The sequence below is a fragment of the Pagrus pagrus genome (genome assembly GCF_965226575.1).
Source record: "Pagrus pagrus genome assembly, chromosome: 22".
NCBI lineage: Eukaryota > Metazoa > Chordata > Actinopteri > Spariformes > Sparidae > Pagrus > Pagrus pagrus.
The window spans coordinates 20,607,655-20,634,702 of NC_140204.1; the positions used below are offsets into that span (position 1 = coordinate 20,607,655).

Sequence of the window (27,048 nt, forward strand, 5' to 3'; positions counted from 1 at the left end):
GAAGACATTATAGACAGACGCAATAAAACATTTACAGCTGTTTATTTTCCTGACAATGTGACAGCGTACTGGACAGAGGCACAACAATACAACACAGGCTCTTACAGCCAGTATATGATGTTTACAAATTCAACTAATGAACCCTTAAACTATGAGTGTTTACACAGAAATGATAAAAGCACAAATACAATGAAAGTATTTAAAAACAACAACAAAAAAAACACATACTGCATAGAAACAATTAAACTTGCATTTCACTGTGATGTTGTTCTTGTCCTTTCCACCCAGAATTTAAAATAATGGGAATATTTCCACAAAGTTAATGCTGTCCTCTCTGCCATCTCAACATTATGTAGATATTGGCACTTTGTGTGATTTGGTGCCCCCCACAGTGCAACACCACTGTCTTAAATGTGGACACACATGTGAATGTGCATATGTGTATGTATGTATGCACTGTTGCTGGCCAGTAGCTCCTTTAATCCTCTCTACATATTTGATAGACTTATTTTTTTCACGTCTATGCCCCCTTCTACTGAAACACACTTTGCCTACAATAGAGATGCACGCATCAACATTGGAAAAGATAGTGTGGGGTTTGGATTAAGTGCAACAGACCGTGACCAGCAGCCAGCCAGACTAGCAGGACAAAACATCACTGAAAGCGATGCGATCGCCCCAGGAAGGGTGAAATAAGAGGCGGCATCAGAGCTAAGCTAACCAGATTCAGTGCGAGTGCTGTTCCTCTAGCAGAAAATATACCTGCCTGTGTGCTAAGAACATGTGCGAATCAGCTAGAGGAAGAATAAATGAAGTACATTTGTACTTTAATTCTTACTTATTTATGTATGCCAGACACCTGCCAGCGCTTCTGCTCATATTTTCTTCATATATACTAAACAAACAGCAGTAAACATCTGTATGCACATAAGTTTTTAACAGTGAAAATCTTTTTTTTTCTCCTTATAAATCACAGATTTGAACCTTGCACTAGGCTTGCTGGTTCCAAAGTTTTACGCCGATTAAATTACTTGCACACTACCCCCACCGTCATCTAACATTTAAAAAAATCAACAGTCCGACAACAAACGCTCCAATTGCAAACTACCGGAAGTGTCTACGTCGTGCAGCGGGGCCCGCAGAAGGGTCGCAGCACAGAGTAACAGGAGTCGCATTTCACTTTTAGCTTGGAGAGAGTTGGGAGAGCTGACTGACAAGGTGACAGCAGAAGATTTTTTGGCAATATGTGGGATTTAAACTCAGTGATAACAGATAGCCTGTCAGCGTTATTGAGGGAAAGGGATTACCTGAGTTGGAGGTGTGCAGGTCACCTGCAGCTCTTCATCTAACAGCTCTTTCTTGGTCATTACTCCCTGCGACTTTATAAAACTACTCCCTGACATATTTAAAATTGCAGCAGTGTGACCCCTGGTTTAAGTCATCTTTTTTTTTGTTTTTTAGATATATATCATGGACTATTTATCTTTACAATACACAACTGTACGTTTTTGGTATTGTTGTATTCCTATTAAAAAATGATTGGGATCAAATAAATCGAGCATCAAAGGTTAATATGAAGAAATGTGTCAGTATGTGTGTGTGGCAGTGTTTGTTTATTATATGCCCATGTGTGAGCTTGTGTGTGTGTCCAGCTGTGCGGTTTGTTTTTATCTGCAGTTTCTACAATGACACTTCCATTATATGCAAACAGTCCTGGTGGCTGAACTAAAAAGTGTCACTCCTCCAGAGACAGACCTCCGTTTACCCTGAGAGGAGCCTTGACACAAGTGGTGCTTTGTGTCTGTGCAGTGGTGGAGTATAAAACAAGACATGCCTGGGCACTCTGACACACAGAGGATTCCACTAAACCACCAGCAATTTCACTTATTGAATTCTTCACCGTGTTTGTTTGTGCAGAGAGTTTGTCCTGACAGTAAGAGAAAAAAAAAAGAACAACCAGAAGTCCTGAAAAGAGAATAATTGAGCTGCCTGTGTCTGTTTATGAGATAGTGGAAATAAGCTATCTAGGTCATCTCTCTGTCCACTGTGGAAGCCCATTTCCTTTCATTCCATTTGCTTCTAAAACATTACAAAAAATACTCACGGTAAGTTGAAGTCATGACTTTTTAAAGGGAAAGTCCACAACATTTATACATTAAGTTCATTATACTTACAGTATAAGGTCTGCGGCCTGTGGAAACAGTTTAATTACCATGGAAATATGTATATACATTTTTAATCTAGGCAAAATTTTCATGCATTATTAGTCTTTAACTGGCAGAAATGTGCTTCCATAGGATCATATCAGGGCAATAAGTCATATATGCATGAGAAAGAAGTCAGTCTCTCTCATTGGGCTGCTTAAGATGTTTTAATCCAAGTTAATATTGTGTTTTGTTTTGTTTTGTTTTTTATTATTGAAATGCAATAAGCCTGTTTGAAGTGATCATACCAAAAAACTGATCAATGCTGATACTGTATGCTAATAAGTAAAGGAGTGATAATAACACAAAACATGCTCTGACTTCCTTAGATATAGTTATGCAGTGTTCTAAGCAGACCAGATAGCATACAGCAAGTGATAGAACGCTCATTACAGCCATGAGAGACTTGAGACTTGACTTGGACTCATGATCTGGGTCTCATGAACAATCTTTGTGCTAAGCTTCACGTTACTTCCTCTCTCCCTCCTTCCCGTTTCACAAGCGCGTGGCCATAGTTGATAGGTCGCTCCGCCACGTTTTTTCTCCAAGTGAGAAAATAAAATGTTCACAGTTTGCATAATCCTGTTGAATGTTAAAAGGTTAAAGTGATGAACTGCTAAAATGACTTCGTTGTATGCCATCTTTTGAACAAAGGTTTGCATCTTCTTGTCCGCAAAGACAAAACTACACATAATAAATCAAACATTTCACTTCAATCAAAGGTCAAATCAAAAGTATGGGACTTATTTTCACATAATTATGATTTAGTGTGCCATGTATTTCTTAGAAAGGCAGTATTTTGACTTATTATTCCGAACCTTATCATTTATGTTTTCTTCTCTGGGCAGTTTTGGGCCTCCATACTAACAGTCTTTGGTTTCTTTGGTTGATAGACTTTTCCAAGGCCCCTTCCCATATGGAAAATTGTTCAAAAGAGAAGTAAAACAAGAAAAAGGGGACATATAACGCAGAATCTGCAACCTTTGCGACTTCCTCTCTGCTTGGTTATTATGTATAGTCTCCTCACAGCGGCTCTCTCTGTGTTCTTTGTTCTCTTTGAATCTGTTGTTGTTGCATGCTTCATATGAGCCTCCCTGCCTGATGAAATTTTAAATTCCTCCTCTTTCCTTCAGGTAACCTTGGCTCCAAGCTAGTGGAATATAAGGAAGAGATGTACATCACTTCAGACTGTGGGAAGACGTGGAGACAGGTAAGTCATGTCCTCCCTTGATGCTTCTTTTTTCCCTCAAAGACGTCTTTCTCCTAATCTTCTCTATACAGTACGTTACCTCTGCTTTCATGAAAGTTACACAGTCTGGGGAGTTACAAAATCCAGTGTTACAAGTCTAGTCTTCTTTTACTCCAAACTGTACACCAAAGTATGGTTTGTGCTATTTTGAATATTTGTCAATAGCGCTAAAAATGTTCTGCTTTCCGTGATTTGAAAGAAAACCTTTTTATGTCACACATTTCAAGGTTTTCGAGGAGGAGCATCACATTCTCTACTTGGACCATGGTGGGGTCATTGTTGCCATCAAGGACACCTCTATTCCCCTTAAGATACTCAAGTAAGATCCCTGTTATGTCACCCTATGCATAGCAATCCTTTCTGCTGTGAAACGTCATTCAAGAGAGTGAAATTATTATTGTTAACTTTTTATTTAAACCATTTATTGTCATCCACCGCTGATATGACAGATAAGATGCAGATTGATTAACTATTTGGGGGCGGTGTTTGAGGTTACAGGTGACAAGACACCCAATGCGAGCCGATGAGCATGCGTATCAGGCACACAACACTCTGTGTGAGGACGTGAGGCGCTGATCCCGGGTGAAAAAGATTTTAGGGAGTCCCATGGCCCTTTATTCTACTTCAACTGACTTTCTCTTTTGCTGCCGTAATAATTACTACAGCCACTAGAGGTCTCCACCTAAGAAGAAATGTAAACATGGGTCATATTAATGTGCTTTCATAGTCAACCTAAAAGGGTAATTTTTCTGATGAGGATGGCAGTGCAAAATAGAAAAGAGCTGGGTGCAGTGGAATATAGATTGTTAGATTATTAGATAGAATAAATACACTCTCAGCCAGGGACATCACTGATTTCATCACTCTCCAATCACAGTGAAGCCTGACAACATTGATAAATAGTTTAATATACAGCAAGCTTCTCCATTATCGCATCACTGTGAAGTCATTAAATTAAATAGTCATAATTCAGTACGTGAAGTCACACAGTCTAAGAATAAAACATGACACGTCACTATTGCTGACAACCTGGCCCATCAAAGCCCAAAATATTAGCATGAAGTTTACCGACAGGCTTCAAAGCTCAATGTGAGCTGAGCACATTCCATATATTTTTAGAGCGCAGGGAAAGATCAGTTAGTTCCCCGGTGCAGCACTGTACCCTTCAAAATCATTTAAGATCATCCCCGTCCCTACCCACAGCTCATGCAGACAATTTCAAGCTCAGCAAGATGTTATCTCATCGACCTTAATAAATAAGGATGAATTAATGAGAAACCATAGATAAGGGAGTCCTCAGAAAAACATTTATCACCTAAATCAAATGACCTTTTAGATGGGCCCTCATCGGTCTCTCGGTGAACGACCGTGGAGTGTTGTCCTTCACATTTTTCCCTCCTTCATGCCTCAACTAAATCAATAACCCCAAAGGCCCTGGCAGTGCAGTGGAAAACATCCCATAATCAGCCATGGCAAGCAGTGAAGGCATAAGAGAGTGTTCTGTAAGAAAGACAATTCATAGCAGTGAAATGAGCATACTTTTATACAAAATAACCATAATGTTACCACCTCATCAGGTGCTGAGACTGCTGGTTTCCAAAGCTGTCCCTAGCCACCATTTGGAGCCAGAAACTCTTGTTCTTATTGTAGTTACACGACCCCCACTCAGTCTTTCTTCCAGTGTTATGTGTGAGAGCGACATGTTTTAGCTGTGAAGACTGCAAAGCATTGTTCTCAAGCCAAAAAACTAATAATGGAACAGCACTGTTATTCCAGTAATTTTCACATTGATTTTTTTACATCTTCGGTACATGTCTCTGTTGGACGCCTGCTCTAATTAGCTGGCTTACTTGTCTCTATTGTGGAACTGCAACTTTATTGTTATACTGACATCCTGTTAGACCACAGCTTTTTATAGAAGGGGATAAATTATGTGAGTGATTTAATCCCAGCTGCTCTCCAGCAGATCGGTAAAAGATCATTTAGTAGCCTTTTGAAAAGTTTAATCCTTTTACTATGTCAGGCCCCATTTTCGGTACTTTTAATGGCCAACAAAACCCTGTGGCCCCAAACCACAGGAAGGCTCGAAAATATTCAGGTTGGATTATTCATAGATGTTTGTGAGAATACAGGAATATGCACTACTAAAGCACATCAACTGACATGATAAGGTCTAGAGATGGAAATCTACAATGACCTCAGTTTATCTTGATGCATCTCAATGTATCACACCCTGATTTTCAGTATCTTTGCACATGGCTACTTTTTCACTAATTAATACAAGCAGTCAGATAAATCTGAGCTCCCTTTTTCAGTTTTCATAGTCAAGGGTGAAAACGGCTAATGCTTTTTTGGTTCACAATAGCTCTGAGGCAGATTTTACACACAAAGTGGGACTTATGTATCCGAGTAAGTTCATAAAAACCTAAATGTCGCCACATCTCCCAACATATAAAAGGAATTAGGAATTAGCCTAATGTTTGCCCAAAATTCAATACAAGAGAGCATGTCATCTTTCCCAGATGGTTATGTGTAACAAACCATTTGGAAAAGGGCAGGGGGAAAAAAATACTCTGTAGGTGATTGGACTAATCTGTCTATCACAATCTATCATGGGCTAACTTTGACCAATCAGATCAACAGTAGAGCACTACCACCAGCAGAGCCAGCTGGTAAACCAAACTCTTACCGAGGCCAGAGGAGCAAAAACATCTCCTCCATCAGGAAAAGTCTTCAGTGCCTTTCTTTGCACTTCTTCCACTGAATTTTACTCTCCTGATACAACTGAGGGTATAGAGCCGCCATTGTTGTCTAAAATACATCCGTAGCTGCCAGCTGTTCCTCAAAAGAGGCTGATTGGTTCAACCCGTGTGTTGGCCATAATCGCATAGCTTGAAGCCTGGCAAGATGGATTCACGTTCTCACAAATCCAGCTGCTTTGCCAGATTGATAGAAACCAGGGCAGCAGCAATGTTTTTTTTTTCTCTTCGTACAAGATCTAGTGTGGAGTTTTCCCCATGTAAGATAAGCTTTTTAATGAGTCTGTGTGGCCTGCTTTGACCTCCCAGACAGAAGTAAGCATAGCTGACAGCAAAGAAGGATAGGGCAAGGAGGACATGGAAAGAGGAATACAGCAATAGACAGAGAGAGACCGAGGACACGGCAGGAGAGAGTTTAGAGGAGAGTCAGTACTTGTCTTGCTAGGAGCCATTCTTGACCTGAGATGCTCCTTCACAAAGTCAAGTCCTCAGCGTTAGGACACTCGCGATACTCCCAAAATTCTGTCCACATTCCGACAAAACTTATTCTCCGACTGTGCAGCGCCTTTTGACTCTCTGAAATACTTACAGCATGTTCCCAAGCGGGGTAGGATATCTACAACTGTGTGCATCAAAGCACAGCCATTTTCACGGCCATTTGAGAAGCAGAGCATCTAGACTTCTGAAAGCGACAACTGTGCCTGTACGCACACACACTCAAATCATTTGAGATAGTCCCCCAGCTCCTCTCATAGACTCACTCATATATATATGTATATATATTGTTTTTTTTCAAGGGGTAACTCACACAATGCATTCATATCAGTTAATTATGAAAAGCTTGCAGGCGTGGAAATGAGATGCCATGGCAAACATGCTGGTTGGACAGGATTGTGTTATGTACGTTTATGTTTTATGGTTAGCTGCACGTAGAGTAAGTCTTGTTTAAGGTTTCTTTACAGCAATGGAGTAATGGCTGGTGTGTGGCATGGAGTGTAATTTTAAGTTTGGCCTGCTAATCTATTTGATTACAGGGTTATCGCTCCATCCATCTCTAATCATTCCTCGGGTATTAGCTGGAGGAAATGAGATATAATTGGATGGGTGACTGAGGACATCGACATGGAGAGGGCTGTAGTCGCCAGCTGATGCCTTATGGATCAAATGGGTGGTGCAGTGCCTTGCTCAAGGATAACTCATCAGTGTTATAGATGAAAGATGGAGATGGCTCCTCACACTGTTGTCACCCACAGCGTCATTACTCTCCTGGCCCGCCTGCTGTCTCATCACCAGAGTCATAGTCCTGGTCAGAGCCGCATTAAATCACCACCACACTGTGTCCCCTGTCTTCAAACTGGCATCTGTCGGTTGGAACTCCCCCATCATTTTTCTGTGCAGGCGGACTCCAGTCAGCTAATGGGACCGCATAGCTCCACGGCTAACTGAGATACTTGCTATTGGCAGCTAGAGATAGCTGTGATCAGCAGCAAGTCGTTATGCTGCCCCCTATAGTTTTAAACTACTTTTGAATTCTGGCCATTTCTTATAAATAACACATTTAAAGCCCCAGTATGCTTCTAACAAATTGATCCCATGTTATTGTGTGTGCTCATGTCTGTTATAAGGGTGAAACTGTTTATAGTTGTTCCAAATAGCCACAAGGTCGGGGGGAGAAGCCTACCGTCATAGCCTCCTCCTGCTGCCTGGTTTCAGACGCTGTCAGACGATCTGACGACCGCTTTATTTGAGGCATACTGAGGCCTTTGCCATAGCAACAGACTCTTCAGTAGCTCTGTTTACCCGTTCGGTTTCCTTGTAATTGTGCATGTTTACCTGATTATCACATTGTAGTCCTTGTTAGCACATCATTACCAAACACAGCCTGTAGTGTGAGCCGCACTCTGCTCGATTCCACATTGATCCCTCTCCATCACGCAGTCACATTTACTCAGCCCTGCTGCCAGCGTTAACTGCAGGAGTCGTAGGCACAGTGAATAAAGCGGAGCAGATGGCTCGCTTTGTCTGTGTCAGACTTGTCATTTTGAGTTTGGATTTGAAGGAAACTCAAATACTAAATACTGTTTTGCTGGAAAAAAGCACTTATTAACATTTATTTTATTTAGATCATTTGTAACTTTCTACCTGTGGAAATGTCCTGTTAGTCCAGAGGGCCACGGTACAGCTTTGTCACATGATCTCTCTTGCATCTTTTATTTCTCTCTTTTGTGAATTTTGTCTTTGGGTCATTAACTGAGGTTTTGTTTAGGTAATCCTCACCTGTAACCCCACAAAATAATGTAGTAAGTGAGTTCACTCTGAGCATGAGTATGACACTATATTTACTCCTGTAAGCTGTGTAGTAAGGTGCAGATAAATGATCAGTTCCCTGGCACCCTATGTGTTTTTTGAAATATGTCCATTACTGACCAGAGTGAGGCTCCATCCTGAGACTTTAATCGCTGTCTCTGTTTGCGTATTGGTGATTGGGAGCGCTGCCTGTTTCTCCACAGGTTTAGTATTGATGAAGGACGGACGTGGACTGTTCACAACTTCACCAGCACCTCCGTGTTCGTCGATGGACTCCTGAGCGAGCCAGGAGACGAGACCCTGGTCATGACGTGAGTAGAATCACGATTTCAACATGAGAAATGTTCCATCTCAGGACTGCTGTTGGAATAATAAAATGAAAGTCTGTATAGGTTCAGCTGAATTCACTGCAGATGGTCATAAGACTGTAAATCCCTACATTTCCAAATCTGAGCCAATATTCTAAGCATACTGAAATTGAGACAGCTGTATGGAAGGATAAATTAAAACACTCTCTCCTACAACTACAGATTAACCCTTTTGTACCCTCCTCATACTTGATGAATGAAGTTTCTCTCCCATCACAACAATTCTTTCTTGATCTGTTAAAGCAAGGTGCCCAATTTTGTGGTGCTTTCAGCAGCTGGTCTCCTGATTTCCTGCAAATCCATCCTCCTTCTTCACCTCCAGAGGGTTTGATTGCTATTACAGCAGAGGTTGTTGGGTAGAGGAGGCTTGTTCGTGCCCTCTGCCCCCCGGCCCCGTCTTGCTTTTCTTCACTCTGACATTTTATTTCTATAGTTCTGTTCTTTATTTGTGCACTCTGTGTTTCTGTCTCCCTTTCTTTGTGTGTCTCTGCTGGGCTCTTTGTCAGGCTTCACCAGGCTTAGATCTGTAGTCTGGTTCAGGTTCTTTTATAACTGCTAAGACGTCAGCTGGTGACTTTTGATATGACGTAGGTTATGTATTCTAAAAATGATCAGTGCAAGTTTTTTTCTAGGAATTTATTGCACAATACTAATTTCTTTAACAAAAGATGTTTGCTTAGTAGTGCTTGTGCTAGAAGAGCTGGGCAGAGCAGCAACTGAGGAAGGAAGCTGGTGATACGGCACTAAAACAGAGTTGTTTCACCACCATCACCTGTTGACCACAGGGGCAAAACAATCAACAAAAAATGTGTTACTTGTAGTAGCTATAAACTGAGATTTTTCTTAATCCCTTACTTGACTTCTGGTGAAGCAAAGACCTCAACGCTGCCAATGTTTTGTCCGGAAATTGGTCAAAAATGAAGAATATTGACACAGAATGTCAGCTATCGGCAGCTTCAGACGGTTGATATAAGCTTCAAGAGTTCATATCTTTTAAGAAATATAGTCTCCCCCCTCTGTCTCCCGCTTCTTCCCCAATCTCTCCATCAGTAAGTTAGCTGGAGTGAGACTTGTCACATCATCTCAGACTTCAGGCCTATGCCCAGAGATAAGGCCGGCTTCCAGCTGTAATCTGCTGAGAAGGGCAGAGAGATGGTCAAACACACACACACACACACACACACACACACACACACACACACACACATACATACACACAGGGAGGAAAGACTTGAACACTGAGACTCACTCACTATTATCTGCCATGTGTCTGACACACACCCTCTGGGTTGACACACACACATATATATACGTCGCCCATCTGGCTCTGGCGAGATAGGGTCGGCGGCCAAGGAGGGGTGTTGAGGGCAGCTCATGTCTGACAGATTAGCCAGGGTCTATTTCCTTGCCACTGAGTTTCGATTTTTGACGGTGCAGCCTGCCATCCCATAATGAAGTCTTTGAGCAGTGACTTAGCACCAAGGACAGGTGGGGGAGCAGAGATCGTCCACCACTCATACTAATGACAGCTGGTCAAATATCAGAGCCTGGGCGGACTCTCAATGGGCTTATATTGCACATGCTGCTGTATGAGAGCATCATGACAGCTTATTCTGCTACTGACTGTTTCAGCATCATGTGCTGTAACGACCACATTTAGAAAAACACACACTTTTTTGTAATTCTCTCCTGCAGATGACTTCCAAACACATTCCTGGTAATGTTGTCTCATTCTTGGCTCTGGACTTTAATGAGAGGAACTAAAGGAACAAATTTCCCATTGTTATTGGATGTTGTTTTCTTTAATGCTATTTGTGGAGTAACAGAGCTCTTGTGGCTCTGAAGTGGCTATTCAGAAGAAGTAAAAAAGTGCTAAATTAACTCTGTGGCTGGAGGGAATTAACACGCACAGGAAAAGATTTCACTTTTACTGCAAGACAAGCAGTGACACACCAGAATACTGTACACCCAGTGGAAGCCCATGGACTGGGATGTGGAGGGGTTTAAAATGTCGTGCCCCTCGTGGTACATAGCCATGCAGATTATTTCTATTTATGCCCTGAGGTGTTGAGATGTACGCCTCTGAAACTTCTGCTGCCATTAAAATACAACCAAGTTGAACTGAATTTCATCTGTACCCCCACAAGCATTAAACCAATAAATCCTCAACAGCAACATGTTCTCCCAGCAACAATGAGCCTCGTGCATGATTAATGTCATATTTCTATCATATCTCTTTCCTAAATGTTCCGTGTCAGATTCAACAAACTCTTTTAACAACACAACTTGGGGTAAATTGCTCATTTCAACCCTAATGAACTGGCATTTCCACACCCACAAAATTGCTATAAAATGCTACCTGTTCCGCTCTGTTTCTGGAGTTTAGGTTATTTATTTGACACGGACATAAAAATAACATTTGCTCTTCAACATACAACTATGCACAAGCACCAGATGCAATGGAGTCAGTGTTTGCAGGACCATTTAAGTATATAAAAATAAGTTTTATATTGCAATAGCTTTTGAAGCTTTCAAAGCTGAACACAATGTTCCTCAGAGGACGGGGCAATGGTGCCATTTAATTGATGTGAAAATGTTCCCGAACAGAAAAGCGGAGAACTTTGAACTGTGGAACTGCAAGTCTGTTGAAAAATCTGCCCACAAAAACATAAGATTATATAACTAATCTACAAATACAGCTGAACTGTGAAAGTAATGAAGACAGAATGGTTTGACTTAAAGTAAGACAGCATGAAAAGAAATCGATGACCTCGATGGGAGCGGTCAAGAGGAAGCGATATTATCAACACATCCTCACACCTAAATGAATGAGCAGTTTATGAATTTATCAGTGACTCCTAAAACGACATTTATCACCGTTCAGCGTGGCTGTTGTAGTGTACTAATTGACAGGTGAACTGGACTTTCTTTGTACGCTTGGTTTGGTTAGATGTAGGCGCCTGAAAAACATAGTTAGGTGAAGGAAAACATCCTGGTTTCAGTTAAAATTAAAGTATATACATACTTCATGTACATAACTTAAGTTACATTATGTTAATATAAATATAAAAAAATAAGTAATACACTTTTGCTGAAGAAACTAAAGGCAGGAAGATAAAGCTGAAAGACAAACAGCCTAGAGAACAGCAGCCAGACCACCAGATGTTCAAGTGAAGCTGCAGCGATAAAGCGATGAGAATGTGAAACGACAGCATTATGTGAGTCCACAGCTGAGACATCCATCACTCTCCCTTTACGACGACAGTGAAGGCGTCATTAGTCGTGCTTGCCTTGCACTCCGGCAAAGTGAACGTGAGCCGTCACCGGCACAGCAACGTATGTCGGAGTCACTGCTGGGAATGGTAGACATCGCCTGTGTTGTACTGTAAAACATCTCCATCTAGTGGAGAAGAGGGGGAAGCTCTGTGAGAGTATATTCATATAGTTATTCATGAGTCTTTAATCAAGTGATGAAGTCCTACCTGTAATCAAACTTTAAAGGAATATTTCACACAAAATTGAAAACAACATATCAGCTAGATGATCATTGAGAGGTAATTTTTGCCCCTCAAAGGAATGTTCAGTCTTTTAAAAAATACATTTGCACTGTCTTGTCACTATGTTAGGCGTACAGCTGCATGCCCACATGTGGAGGAATATAACCTGAAACAGTGTGTTGATTTTTGTATCTGTGGTGTGTGTTCGCAGTGTGTTCGGCCACATCAGCTACAGGTCAGACTGGGAGCTGGTCAAAGTGGATTTCAGGCAGTCTTTCCCCCGTCAGTGTACTGAGTCTGACTACGAGTCCTGGCAGCTCACAGACCTGCAGGTAATGCATTAACACGTGTACAGTTCAAACAAACAAACATGTACTTCAAACTGACTTGTTTCCACGGTCACCCTCAGGGAGAGAAGTGCATTATGGGCCAGGAACGGAGTTTCAGGAAAAGGAAGGAGACAGCATTCTGTATCAAAGGAAAGAGCTACACCTCGGCTCTCACCACCAAACCCTGTCAGTGCGCTGAGAGAGACTTCAACTGGTGAGCGCTGACTCCACAGATTGATAGAAAACACATATACTTTAGATTGCATCATGAATATACAGACAGTAGGGAGTCAAACATGAACAACAAACGCTAATTTCAGCATTAATAATTGTTGGTACATAGTGTAAAAGAGTTTTAGATGAAATGGCAAAGAAATATGAAAACAATCTGACAAACTTAGTATTTGATTATTCACTATTTAAAGGTGCATAAGATATATGGCCAGGACTTTTGTTGAAAACATAAAAAAAAAAGAATTAAGATTATCAACAGAGTGTGAAGAAACAACAGTGCTGACATGATGTCAAAGACGTCTGCGTACTGTGTTGAGGAGATGTAACAAAGTTAGCACGCTAACCAGCTAGCCCCGGCCTGTCCTGTCCAAAATCACCTCTGGTTTAAATTCACTGAAAATATTCCAGTTATACTGACATTACATTTAACATTAAATATTTTATTACACACATCCATAGAGTGCTACTATGTTAGGTCAGTATTTTTGCTCATTAATTTTACTATTGTTCTATCGTATCTTTGTGTCTCTCTCTTTCTGTGTGTGTGTGTGTGTGTGTGTGTGTGTGTAGTGACTATGGTTTTGAACGGTCCCATGTGGAGGGCAAACGCTGCTTCGCCGACTTCTGGCACGATCCAGATTCACCCCCCGAAGACTGCCATCTAGGACAGACCTACGAGTCCAGCACTGGGTCAGAAATTAGTGACAGACTTAAAGAAATCGTTGTTGGGATGCATGCATATTCATTTTGTTTTCCGGCAGTGAGATGATGAGACCGTATCAAGCTCCAGTTTTTGTGCTAATGACAGAGCTGGAGTTAAGACGTGGTTAGCTTAGCTTAGCTTAAAGACTGGAAGCAAGCGCCAAATGGCTAGCTTGGCTGTGTCTACGTGATTCGTCCCAAATCCAAAAATTGTCGGCACATTTCTGTTTCCTCTGGATAACACAAATGTCTTATAACATGTTAATACGTTTTCTAGGTTTTCCTTGTCATCATTTTGAAATTATATTACCAGTTTCAAACCAGTTCCAGTGTTTTTTCGAAGCTCAATGCCTCCAGCTCCATCTTTAGCACACAGATATGAGGCTTATATTGATCTAATCATCTTACTCCCTAACAAAAAGAATATATGCATATTTCCGACAATGTTGAACTATTCCTTTAAAACACTTGCCATACACCACCGTACTCTCACACTCGCATTGTCCTCTAATGTGTTTCAGCTACAGGAAAGTGATATCTAACATGTGTGAAGGGGGACTAAACAAGCAGCAGAGCGCCAAGCAGCACAACTGCCCCCTGCTGCCCCCGCAAGGCCTACGGGTCGGCATCAAAGGGCAGATGTTGGCCGTGGCACCTGGTGATGACATCACATTCATCGTCCACCAGGAACAGGTAGGATGAAGGTTGTTTTCTTGTCTGTTTAATCCTCCTTCCTTCCATTCAATGTGAATCTGAAAGTCCTTGTCCGTTCCTAACAGGGCGACACTAGTAGCACCAAGTATCAGGTGGACCTCGGCGACGGAGTTCGGGCCATCTACCAGAACCTGACGGTGACAGATGAGCCCATCCAGCATCGCTATGAAATTCCAGGCGTCTACAAGGTCACAGTGAAGGCTGAGAACATGGCGGGGCACGACGAGGCCACCATGTACATCCAGGTCACAGGTCGGCATAACAGAATGTTTTTACAGGCTTATTAGACTGTGAGGGAATGTCGATTCTTTTTAGCTCTGTGATTTTTCAGACTATAGAACCTTATTATCATTGTCAAATTAGCCTAGATCAACAGATGTGAAAGCAGACTTGTGTCATGATAGACAAAAAAACTATAAATACAGCCAAAGCTTATTCAACTGAACTAACACGGTTCAATTTCAGTTTTAGTTGTTAGATCACACTCTGAGGGTCGGTTCACTAATTCCACGCAGTCTTTTCAGCACTTAAGATGATTTAGGATTAAGCTGTAGGAGCATTTACATTAAATCATTTTATTAAATATTTCTATCAAAAATTTCAGCCGCCCCTTTGTCTTGTTAAAGCAGGGCGGGTGGCATAAAAAAATAGGCTATTTCTATTAATTAATGTGATTGACAATCATCTTTAATATATAAAGAAAGCAAAAAGGAGATCTTTCAATAACTCGAAGCAGAGATTAGCACATGAATTAATGACCTTTCCATGGCAGGGAGGTAAATAGGCAATATGCTGGAAAGGAGGGGAACTACTGAGCTTCTAGTTGATGTGTATAGACTACTTCATTACAATCCTGATTCCAAAACCAGTTGTGACACTGCGTTCAATATAAAGAAAACAGACCAGTGATCATTTGCTAATTCTTCTTGACATATAGTATACTCAACTGAAAACAGGACAAAGACAATATAATTCATGTTTTACTTTTTTTTTGTAAGTATCTGCTAATTCTTAATTTGATGCCAGCAGCACGTTTCAAACAACAGCTACAAAATACTATGAAAAGTGGTTGAATGCTCCAAAAAAAACAACACACAAACACACTACACTGTTTTGCCTGACAGGCTTTCCAAAGTATTTTTTAAGATGGCCACACCTGAAGCGACAAGTCCATTGTGATGATCCAAGTCCTGCCTGTGATGCTGATTGTTGCTTTCTCAACTGAAACACGGCTGTTTGGTGTTATGATGGCAGTTTTAGCGCAGTGTGCAGATTCAAAGGTCTGTACCCTGGCAAGGTCTCCTCAGTCTGAAGGAAGTCAAGTCTCACAGCAGATAGTTTGAAGTCGGATGTCTCCATTTTTGCAATTTGAGTCCAAGTCTGGATTTTCAAGTCGACAGCTTGACCCCACGCAACATGTCAGTAACCTGCACATTCCTTCAACCCACATTTTGTTCAACGACTGGAAGAGATAAAGACAATGAAAACATCTTTGTGCTGTCAGTTCAGACCTCTCACTTCGACAGCAACATTTTATTTTTCCCTTCCTGGGAAGAAATGATTCCCTGCCACTGACCGTGTCTGACATTCGAATTGTATCATAAAAGGCAAATCTGTGGTGTTCTGTTCAGTGGGGATTGGAGACGCTCCTCTATTCAATTTTGTCTTTTACTTTGGGTTCTAAAGCTGCACAAAGACAGAGCCGTCTTATCAGAGAGCTGGTTTCTTTCTGTGGGTTTGAGCTGATAATGAAGAGTCTTGTGGGAGACAGACTGAGCTGTCATCCCTTTATTTTGAAAAGATCATATTGGTTTGGCCTCAGACATTGTTCTTCTCTTATTGGGAGTTTTTGTCTGAAAATTGTAGTTTATTTTTGAAACTTTGACCTGTAAAAACTAAATCATAAACCTCTCAAATCCAGTTTGCTGTGTTTCAATAAAACTGATTTGTAATTCTGTAATCGTGTCTTACAGCCCCGCTACAGGAAGTGCACTTGGAAGTGGTTCCTATCGCTGGGAGAAGCCAGGAGGTCAACCTGACAGCCGTTGTTCTTCCCAGTGAGGCCAACTTGACTGTCTTCTATTGGTGGATAGGAGACAACCTGCGGGTAAAGGACACACTACATCAAAATACATGTTGACCAGCTAGCTGCTAACTTTATCTGCTGTTTGTCTATTATGCAGTGTACAGTAGCTCATGGCTAAACACATCTGCATGCTGCTGCTGGAATCTGGGTTGAAGCAGAGTTTTTGAGCTTAAAGATCCTGCGAAGCTCCGCAGAGCCAAAGGCGGATACTTCAGACTCCCTGTTCACATGGTTGACCTCACTAACAACCAACCTGTTGTGACTTTCTCCCGTAGCCTACTCTGACTCTGCAGAACAGCCTGCTGACTCGTTTCCCAGCGACAGGAGAGGTTTCAGTCACTGTCCAGGCTTCCAACGGCAGATCCATGGTGCAGGATACCAGGACAGTCCGAGTCTACGGTACCACAATGAAATATGAAAGAACCTTGATGGTTATGAGATGGGTCAATGCGCTGCAAATAGTGACTGACTAGAAGCTAAACGAAAGGAAAGCCTTCCTCGCTCAGTGTTCTTAATCTCAGTACATTTTGTCCACGTTTCAGATGAGTTGGTTAGTGAAGTTCATTACAGTTAAAGTTTACACTGCTCTGTACACTAAAACCTTTTCCTGATCATAATCACAAATATATACCATACCTGATAAGTAGCATTACTGTTTCTATTCATACTTGCTGCCATTAAGATCATCAGTTTCTTTGTCTGTGCCTGATTCAGACACAGCTGACACAAACCATGTCTGATCGATTTTTCTACTGTTGCCTCAATATATTATATGATCTCATCTGTTGTTGTTGGATAAGTGTGTCACACGATGACTTACGTCAGATTTCTTTAGTAATGATGTCCTTGTTTTATTTATACGCTGCAAGCTTTTGGTTCTTAAGAGAGCAATAGTATAGCAGCTGTTTGAAACAGTAGCCTCAGTAATGCAACACTGAGGTTGACTTGTGCAGCATGTATGAATTATCACTCGGAGCCGCTTCAGTTGAAGCAAGTCATTTTGATTACAGCTAAATGTTATATATTCTGCTCAAATTATTTACTGAGGACCCTTCTGTGCATCTTTGTACGCTGTATTCCAACACATATTTTGGGACACTAGCAAGCTAATTCTCTCTGTTAATGCCTACAGTGTACATCTGCATGCTCGCATTCCCTCCAAGGTGACAGATACCTACAGTTTGTTTCTACATCTGTTGTTTCTGTCCTGTCGGCTGTTTTATCTTCAGCCCTCAATATGCACTATATGCTGCTGATTGAATACCGCTGCAATAATTCATTCTGAGTTTTTGAATCATGACTGTGATCATTGCTAACTGTCCTGTTCTGTCTGATCCCAGATAACTTTCAGGTTATCCCTCTGAGCTTCAGCAGGAACCTGGACCAATTCAATCCAAACATCCCAGAGTGGAGAGAGGACATCGGCCAGGTGGTGACCAAAATACTCATTAAGGTAGGACTTTAAGATTAAATGATTTAAAAACGAGATGATGATTTCAACTTACCTGCTTTTCTTAAGTTAGTGTTCGTAATATTGGACCCAATAGAGAAAAAATACATCTACAGACCTCACACGCAGACACAAAAAGAAAAATAACAAACATTTAGGAAATGCATTAAGGTAATAAGTAGACATTTAAGACTTTATGCTATAGCAGCTCTCTGAGGCTGACACAGCGGTGCTTTAGGCTAAATGCTAAGGTCGGCATGCTCACAATAAAAATCAAAAATCATTAACTACTACACATTTTTCCAAAATAAGATCCTGTGGCTGTCCACTGGTAGGGGAGGGACTTGAGCCACATTGGCTATTCCACCCTGGGTGTGAATAGCATTGTTTTCTATGGACTCCTGGTTGACAGTGCGTCTGACGTATAAATGAAACCAAATTTCATGGCAATCCAACCAAAAACATTAGAAATTGTGTTCAAAACCATTCCAACAAATGACAACAGACTGACCAATGTTGCCACACTGCCAGCATGGCAAAAAATAGGTTGGAAAAATAGTGTGTAAAATGTAGTTTTGATGTATGCACAATATATTAATTTATATTTTACCTTACAAAAGTTGTAATGTGAGAAAATATATCCTGAAGACACAGAAGACACAAGGTTATGTATAATGTGACACACCATGTATTGTGTCTGTCTGATGAATGGGTCCTATTGATTCTGCTGGTTTGCTCCCTATCAGTGCCTGAGAAATGTCTTTAGATGATAAATGTTCCACTGTGGTCAACTTCACAGGCTCTCTGTCTGGTATTTTGTGATGAGGTAGGCAGGTAGCATACGGTGGGTTCATCTGCGCCTTTTCACTGGAAACAGCTGCCTGTTTTAGAGATGGGGTTGATGAGAGCAGTTTGTGTCCCAGAGCAGGAACTAAGAATGAATGAGGCTAAAAAAGTTGTGTTGGGGGCTAATTCTGTGGTGGTTCATCACTACCAGTGATATGTGATAAACGGTCATTTGATCCATTGTTAGAATATAAAAGTATTGATTAGTGAAGCTTTAAGATGTGACTGACTTTAAACCGTCTGACTTCAGATCACAGGTGTCCCGCAGGAGTCCCTGGTGACGGTGGTGAAGCCGGGTCTCCCCACCACTGCTGATCTTTACGTCCTCCCTCTGGACAGCAAACCAGCCAAGAGGAGCATGCTCGTTGATAAGGTGCCTACTCTTGCATAGAAAGTGTTTGTTTACCCACAAGCCACCAGCCCACCCACCAATGTTCTGGAGTACAAAGAGACACAGACACAGATTCACACTTTTGGACAAAAGCCCCGAGTTGGCAGCTATAGTTTTCCTTATTTTGATATTTTCTTATCTGCAGCGTATTCCAGCCATCATGCAGGCCTTCAATGACAACAATGTCAGCTTTGTGGTGCGAGGAGGTCTACAAGTTCTGGTGATGCTGGCTGACCCAAACGCAGGTACTGCATATTCAAATACCTTTGCTTCCCACATAGTCTGCTTTTTAAAACTACATTTTTTTTATGTTTCTTAATGATAATTGCATGTTATTGATTTATTTCCAAGGGCTAGGTCTAATTGCAAATGACTCAACAGCTACAGCAGCGGAGACTGGTGCGTTCATGAACCATAAGCCTGCAGCTTTCTGTTTTGATGCACCTAACCTAAACACTCTTTGATTCCTGCGCCTTTTCCTTTCTTGGTTTCCTAACAAATCCAAATCTTGTCCAGTTTAAATCCGTCTGTACCGTCCTTTCCCTGTGCTTTTTGATCCGCCTGATTATCCTTCACTGACTTTAAAATGGCTTTGTTTTTTGTGGAAGGCGTCTTCTTCAAGAGAAACTGTAGTTCAGTTGAATGTTTTTGGAACTTCATTCTACAATTCTGTCCCTGTGCTCCTGCAGTTTTTGACTCGAGATCGTCTTCTTTCTCAATATACTTTTTTGGATTTTCCCATTATTTGGTTGAATCAAAAATATGTTCTGATCGTGCAAACATGAAACTTTTGTACCGTTTGTGTCATCCCCCCAGGCTACCACGGTGCTGCCGGGGGTCCGGGTGTTTGGGCTCTAGCAGTCATTTTCCTAATCAGCATCATCGCCACCGGCTCCTTCATCCTGTACAAGTTCAAAAGGTGAGGCAGTCATGTTAAAGTTCTGTGACAGGTCAATAACCACAGACAGATAAAGCTGCAATCAAGCAGCACTTTAACAGTTATTTAGATTAGTTTCTACAGACAAAAACAAAAAACAGCTTTTCTAACTGAACATGGAAATAAATAGTAGCATTTTCTTATATTTCTTAGTCAGTATGCCAGAATATTTGGCTGTCTTTTGTGTTCATTTCTGATGTGATAGTGGTTCTTCCTTGGTTTTTCTGGCCTGTGATTTGATTTTCAGGCCTCCAAGTTTGAATGGCCCCAGAAATTATACAGTTGTTAAGCTGTCCTCTAAATCAGAGTTATGTTTATTCTGTTCCCACTAATATGGAGATGCTGTAGCTTCTAACTGGTTATTTAAAAAATGATTGTGTTTTTTAATTAAAAGGAGCAATATGTAAGAACAGGCCACCTGAATTCAAACTCCAAACAAATAGGGGGAAACATTACCAGAGTAGCCAATTACTGCTGTAAATTGCAGCTGCCATTGGTTAGTTAGCTAAGCTGGCCATTAAAGCTAGAATTCCTATTAGCTGACTCTGCCTGGACTGGGAGACTGGAGCACCGGAGAGTTACAGGGTACAAATTGGCTAGGGGCCAGCTGGTTAGCATGCTAACTTCAGTAGATATCTCTGTACCCACAATGCATTGATGTCTTAGACATAACATCAAAACTGTTATTTCTTCACATTCTGCTGATATTTTTTAATGGTTTAAACTAAAATTCTTACATATTGTACCCTTAATTCACTTTAAAAGTTCCCTGCCCTGATTTTGTCACAGCTATAAGTCTATAAACTTACTCTGAACTGATTCTTCATGTTTCTAAACTCCACAAAGTTAACAGCTGAGTTTCAACGCATCAACAGTGAGCTGTGGGACTATACATGTTAAAATATGAATCCAGTGCATGACAATAAGTACATAGCTTGAAGGAGTGGGTAATGTGGATACAATTTCCTGTCATGAAATATGGAATTTTGGTCGTATAAAACATGATTGCGACTTCAGTCAGCAGTCAGTCTGTTGATTTGATCAACAACAAGAGTGAACTAAATGAATCAAATGCAAAGCAAAACATGAATAATGCTTAGAAATGTACACAAACCATTTGAATGAATCAGTAGATGTGCTTAAATCAGCATTGAAAATTAATGTTCAAAATATAGAAAGCAGGAACACTACTAAAGCAGTCTGCATTAATATCGATGAATGAGTCATCTGTTGTACAAATCTGCTTTGAATTGTATGAAAAACGTAAATCCCTGCACTCATCTGAAGGCAGTGGGATACATACGTTGATACGATTACGATAGGGTCGTAAATGTCTAGATAAAACTAGAATGGCATTAAGTAGAGCGCATACCTCCGGTAAGGGCCAACAATCCCCTTTAATTCAGTCGAGGCTAATCAATATCTAACTCGATAGCCCTGTCTCACTGTAAATTATAACCCACCCATAACTGCTCAACCATAGTTTAAGCTCACTAGATCTGGATCTTTTCACCAAGATCTATACATTATTCCCTGAGAAAATTTGAAAAAGGCCTATCTTGCAATGTCTCACACCCTTTATTCAGATGTATGTGATGAACCTTGTGTAACTGCATGCTTTTTATCTCACGTCAATGACACACCAGCAGCACCTCCTCGCATCCCGAGCACAGACATCCACCAAACAGTCACTTAAATTTAAACATGCAATATAAAAATACAGCCCCGTCTTACGAAAACAACAAATCCCACAGTCCTTGGGTTAGGACTGAGGATGCCTATCCCCCGCTGTTTTTCAGGAAGCTTCCGGGGAGCCGCAACGTCTACGCCCAGATGCACAACGAGAAGGAGCAGGAAATGACCAGCCCCGTCAATCACAGCGAGGACACCCAGCACATCATCCAGGGCGAGGAGTTCATCGATGACGACCTGGACTCGCAGACTCTAGGTAACGCAGGAGGTAGCCCCGCCTTCCGTTCCCTTATCAGGACTACCACTAACCACTGCTACTAAAACCCAAGCCACTAACACCAGCAGCTAACACACACCAAGGTACTGGAGAACTTCCCCTTTTTCATCCTTATCACTGGTTTTACTGAGAGCCCTTTTCTCTGAAATAAATATTTTCTTTTGCCTCAGAGGTTGGTCTATAGGCTCTTTATGGTCATAGCCTGCATTTGCATGCACATTCAAATCATGTAGCCATATCTTGTTATGGTCAACAGCGGTATGAAGAGAACAGAAATAAACTTGTCACTTCATGCAGTCAAATTGAGTTTACTTAACATGATGGCACCGAATAAACAGGTATTTTGCAACAAGCTTATGACTGTCGCAAAAATATCATGGACTATGGTAAATTAGGACAGTTCTAATGTGTAATGTGATTAGTATTTAATAAATTATATTTTATTTGTAACAATTGTAGTTAAAAAATGTGATATGTTATGATATAACATGATGATGGCAATGAAAGGCCTTGTTATCTGGGATGTAGTGGAAGGCTAACAGAGTTTGTTTTAATGGTGATATTAGTTATACCATAATAATTAATATCATCATGAAGTAGTAAGAATGTAATTATTCTCATTTGAGAATGAACAAATTGGTTGCATATTGTTGTAACTACAGTGGAGTTAAAGAATAGTTATCTTTATGTAGAAAGTCAATGGTTATGGGCGGCTCTCTTCCTCATGACAATAACTGAAGGTTACTCTCTTATCAACCACTACATCACTGAGTGTGACCAACACTGGGAATGTTGCATGGATGTCCAGCTGATGTAAACATTAAAGGTATCCTGTGGAGTTTTTTGACCACAAGCAGCACTTTTTGGTGAGCGGACCTTCGTATTGTTTGACACTTGTGTTGAGCTGTGAATCAACAAATCTGGCAAAATACTCATGAAATACAGCAGCTTGGTCAAATCCCTTAAGCTTCAAACTATGATGCTCTGCCTTCTTCTCTTGCACCAGTTTTACACATGAAGGGCTCCACGGCCAAGTTAGCAATAATACATCACAAGCAATGCCCAGTTAGACTTTCAAAATAAAGCTTCCTGACCAACAGGTCTCATATTATGACTTTTGGACTGTTATCACAGTCTCAAACAGTCACCCACTGGTTAGGTTAAGGCTCCAAAAATACTTGGTCATTCTCTGGGTTAAAAAAACAACATTCAGTCTCATCACTTTCATAACTCAGGTCATGTGACATAAGTGTCACATAAGGACATTAATTTACTTACATTACGTAACTTAAAAACAGCATAACAACAAACAAACAAACGGACCAGGGTGGAAACATAACCCCTCTTGGCGGAGGCAATTATTCAGATCCTTTATGTGGGAGATATATTAAATCGGCATATGAACCACCAAAGACTAAACTATTTTAGATCTTTTCTTTAAAGACTTCACCTGAAAAATAACTAGTAACTACAGCTGTGAGATAAAAAATGTTGTGGAGTAAAAAATAAAATATTTCCCTCCAAAAATGTTGAAGTTGAAAAGTACCATATAAAGAAACACTCATTGAAGTACAAGTATTTGAGTAAATGTATTTAGTTACTTTTCTTCATTGATGTAAACCAAGAGCCAAGCTGTGAGAGCTTTCAGTAGTGGCCACAGTCACATGAAGCTGCAGGAGGAAGGAGATGCAGTTCACACATTTGTTCGGCTGCACAGTGACAGTGTCAGAAAACTCTGCAGGGTACCTCTAACAGCACTGACCACAGCGTGTCCAGCTCCGGGCTCTATATTCTTTTAGCATTGCTCATTTGCTTGTCCTGTTTCCTGTTTCCTCTCGTTGTCAGGCAACCATTCAGGTGTGGTCCTGAGCATCAACTCCAGAGAACTGCACAGCTACCTGACCAGCTGATGGCTGCCGTCGCAACGCTAATGAGCTAGCCTAGCCTAGCCGGCTAACGAGCACAGGGACTCCACTCTGCCTTCCTCCTTCTCTCTCCTTTTCCTTCTCCTCTTCCTCGGACACTTCACCTCCACTCCATGGCCTCCTCAATCCTTCAGCTCCAGCTTTTTGTGTAATTTTTTAATTTTAATTATTATTTGGGGTGGAATGGGGTGGGAGTTGAGCCTGGTGGAGGGACATCTCCTTCATCTCTATCCTTTTTTTCCTCTTCTCAATCTCTCTGCTGTGGGATGGGAGGCACTCAGCTTCACCTAAACCTAAATTTTACATCAACGCGAGCCCCATTCCCCCTCTTCACTTCACACACCAGGCCTGGAGAACTGCACTGACACCCGGTGAAGATGGAGGTCCTGACGAAATCACACCAAGGACATTCATCTGTGTTTTTGGAAAAAGAAAACTCTGTGTGTACATCGTCTGTCACTCATAGACACTCAGAATCAGCCAGCATGACTCACTGCACTGGTTTCCAGTAATATTCACAGTCAGAGAGGGTTGAACCATCCACTGGTCGCAGGCACTAAAGGTAGACCGGTGCGCTTAAATGATTTCCAAGCATTAACGACAGAGTGCATCAAGGTTTGTGAAATCCCCTTTTTCCGTTCGATTCTCCCTTTTTTTCACACAATTTCTGGACACTCTCTTCACAGGCAATAATATTCTCACAATGGAATGTAGGATTTGATCAACTCTTGTGAATTTGCGTATTACGAGTACACATGCAAACACAGGAGGGCGATGTTGCACTTTCTTAAATTCCCACTCACAGGTGCTCGGAGAGCTTCATTACAATAAACTGTATATTCATTTTCATGAATCCCACCACATGCACATCCCTGTATTCCTGCTTATGTACTCACACATTTACAGAAGTTTGTTGAGCGGTGTGTAAAATCAGCACCGCCTTTTGTAGGAGCTCATCGTCTGTCCCATGGTGCCTATAACAGCAGATGGTAATCTGCTCAGTGACATGACTTGGTGTCCGGTTTATTTATTTCTAATAACAGTCCGCCCCCTTCCTCCTCTTCCCTACACGCTCTGGGTCAGAGCTCAAAGCGAACTTGTTCCCCTGGAGACAAAGGTCGCCGTCATGGAGGGAAGGTGTAGTTGATATATTTTACTGTATCAGCCTATATTAGGCATAGCCCGCGGTGGAAACATGTCTCCTTAAAGGTTTAGTTTGTTGTATGTAAATGTGTAAATATGAACAATCTCCACTTTGTACATATTCCCTTTGACATATGTGTGATTGTTTTACACTACTACCAAAATACACAGCATTTTTCTCTTTGAGTGGCCCTTCACTGAGTTTCTTGAATTTGAAAAATTCTCACCGTTTCCAGTTTCCTCAACGTCCATTGCCTGATTCACGTGTATCCATTTTTCGAAACTTTCAGTGTAATCTCATGAGTAAGATGATTTTTCATTAACTGGAAATAATTTCATTGTCTTATAAAGATACTCACAAGTACACAGTGACGACTATGTATATGGATATTTTTGATACACTACTTGTAGGTTTTTGTCATTTTTCTCAGTACGTGTAAACACTGGTTATTGATTCTGTTGCCTTTTTTGCTGAAGTCTTTCTGTTTGTTTTTATTGCACTAATGATGTAAGCAGTGCTGTCTACACGTACACAACAGCAGCTGAACAAGTCTGCAGACTCTGAATCAATAGGTCTCTGGATGAAAGGCCTTTACAGTGTACCAATGCTACCATTGCCACCGAGATCACTTGTATTTGATACAAACAGCCCACATTCACTCGTTCTGATTTACACCCTAATTCATCTTTTGTACATATTTCTGCTCATGCTCAACTTAGTTTTTCTAGTGATGTGTCGTCATTGTATCGATGTCCTCTTTAACAAAGGGGAAAGTGGGAATTGTGATATTCCAATATAATAGTGAAGGAGTTTCACATCTGATGGCACAGATCATGTAATTTTGACCACACCATTTTTCTTTTCCTCTTACTGCTGGTTTGTTTGATCTGTTGATTTTTGCTATTAAAAAACAATTGTGTGTCCTCATCAGGGAGCGTAGTGCACTCAACCTGCATCCTGGAATAAATCACTCCCATAACTTGTATGTCTGTTGGTTTTATCTGATTGGTTTACATACTGTCAACTTCTGCTAGCAAACAATGAAAAGGTCTGAGAGTCTGTTTGAAGACTAACATATGGATGGAGCTTTACATAATCTAAGTTTGTGATCTCAAACATTAATTTTAAGTGTTCTCCTTGTTAATTGGCTCAATAATTATTTATCTCAGATTTTGACCACAAATTGTATTAATCTTTGTGTTAGTGAGCACTTTTTGCCAAAATAATCCATCCAGCTGACAGGTGTGGCATATCAAGATGCTGATTAACCAACATGATTAGTTTACAGGTGTGCTTTGGACTGGTCACAGTAAAAAGACAGTCTAAAATGTGCAGTTTCATGTTGTGGGAAAAAAAGACATGTTTGAGACACTGACAAAAAAAGGGGGGATGGGGCAGACAATGCACCTGTGTTTTGTAGTCCGTAGCCACCATGGTCCACTCGCTGACACAATGCCACACATGCTGTCTGTCATCTGTCTGTTACGGTGTAAACTGGGATTCATCAATTCTCCAAATTGCCAGAGGCCATCAAAGGTCAATATAAAAATAAATCTATATTTTGATCCAGATTTTTGATTGAAGATGCATCAACTTTTTCTTACTCAGATACCAGCCACCAACATCAGATTAATTTTCCATCAAGATCCATGGAGTATTCCCTGAGAAAAGAAAAAAAAAGTTCTATCTCGCAAAGTTAAAGGAAATTTAAAAAAAATAAATCCTGGATGTGTTGTTATCCAAATTTTGCACTAAAAGTTAAGGAATATTTTGGGCCCACACTCATCCTCAGTCCAATTTTCATGGAAATCCATTCAGTTTTTTTGTGAAATCATGCAGACACAAGTAAAAAAATACAACCTCCTTAGTAGAGGTAAAAATGTTGATGTCTGACATCTGGCACTCGCAGGCGTATACTTATTTTGAGTCCAATTTAT

The 27,048-nt window shown here is 40.9% G+C and overlaps 1 protein-coding gene across 9 annotated transcripts in view; it reads left to right on the forward strand.

The window, feature by feature from the left end:
- Positions 1-26,096, forward strand: part of sorcs2 (sortilin-related VPS10 domain containing receptor 2) — a 340,016-nt gene extending 313,920 nt beyond the window's left edge. For 3 of the 9 annotated variants that reach the window (XM_084344677.1, XM_084344670.1, XM_084344678.1), the window contains 17 exons: positions 3,338-3,414; positions 3,681-3,772; positions 8,723-8,830; positions 12,596-12,716; positions 12,794-12,927; positions 13,518-13,637; positions 14,171-14,342; positions 14,429-14,615; positions 16,337-16,470; positions 16,725-16,848; positions 17,790-17,902; positions 18,996-19,118; positions 19,282-19,381; positions 19,488-19,535; positions 19,953-20,055; positions 21,828-22,021; positions 23,888-26,096. In XM_084344677.1, coding sequence (XP_084200803.1) covers positions 3,338-3,414; positions 3,681-3,772; positions 8,723-8,830; positions 12,596-12,716; positions 12,794-12,927; positions 13,518-13,637; positions 14,171-14,342; positions 14,429-14,615; positions 16,337-16,470; positions 16,725-16,848; positions 17,790-17,902; positions 18,996-19,118; positions 19,282-19,381; positions 19,488-19,535; positions 19,953-20,055; positions 21,828-22,021; positions 23,888-23,952 — 2,015 coding nt within the window. In that variant the 3' untranslated portion in view covers positions 23,953-26,096. Of the gene's footprint in view, positions 1-3,337; positions 3,415-3,680; positions 3,773-8,722; positions 8,831-12,595; positions 12,717-12,793; positions 12,928-13,517; positions 13,638-14,170; positions 14,343-14,428; positions 14,616-16,336; positions 16,471-16,724; positions 16,849-17,789; positions 17,903-18,995; positions 19,119-19,281; positions 19,382-19,487; positions 19,536-19,952; positions 20,056-21,827; positions 22,126-23,887 lie in introns of all 9 variants that reach the window. The other 6 variants (XM_084344671.1, XM_084344673.1, XM_084344672.1 and 3 more) reach the window with 6 other exon arrangements.
- Positions 26,097-27,048: the final 952 nt, after the last annotated feature.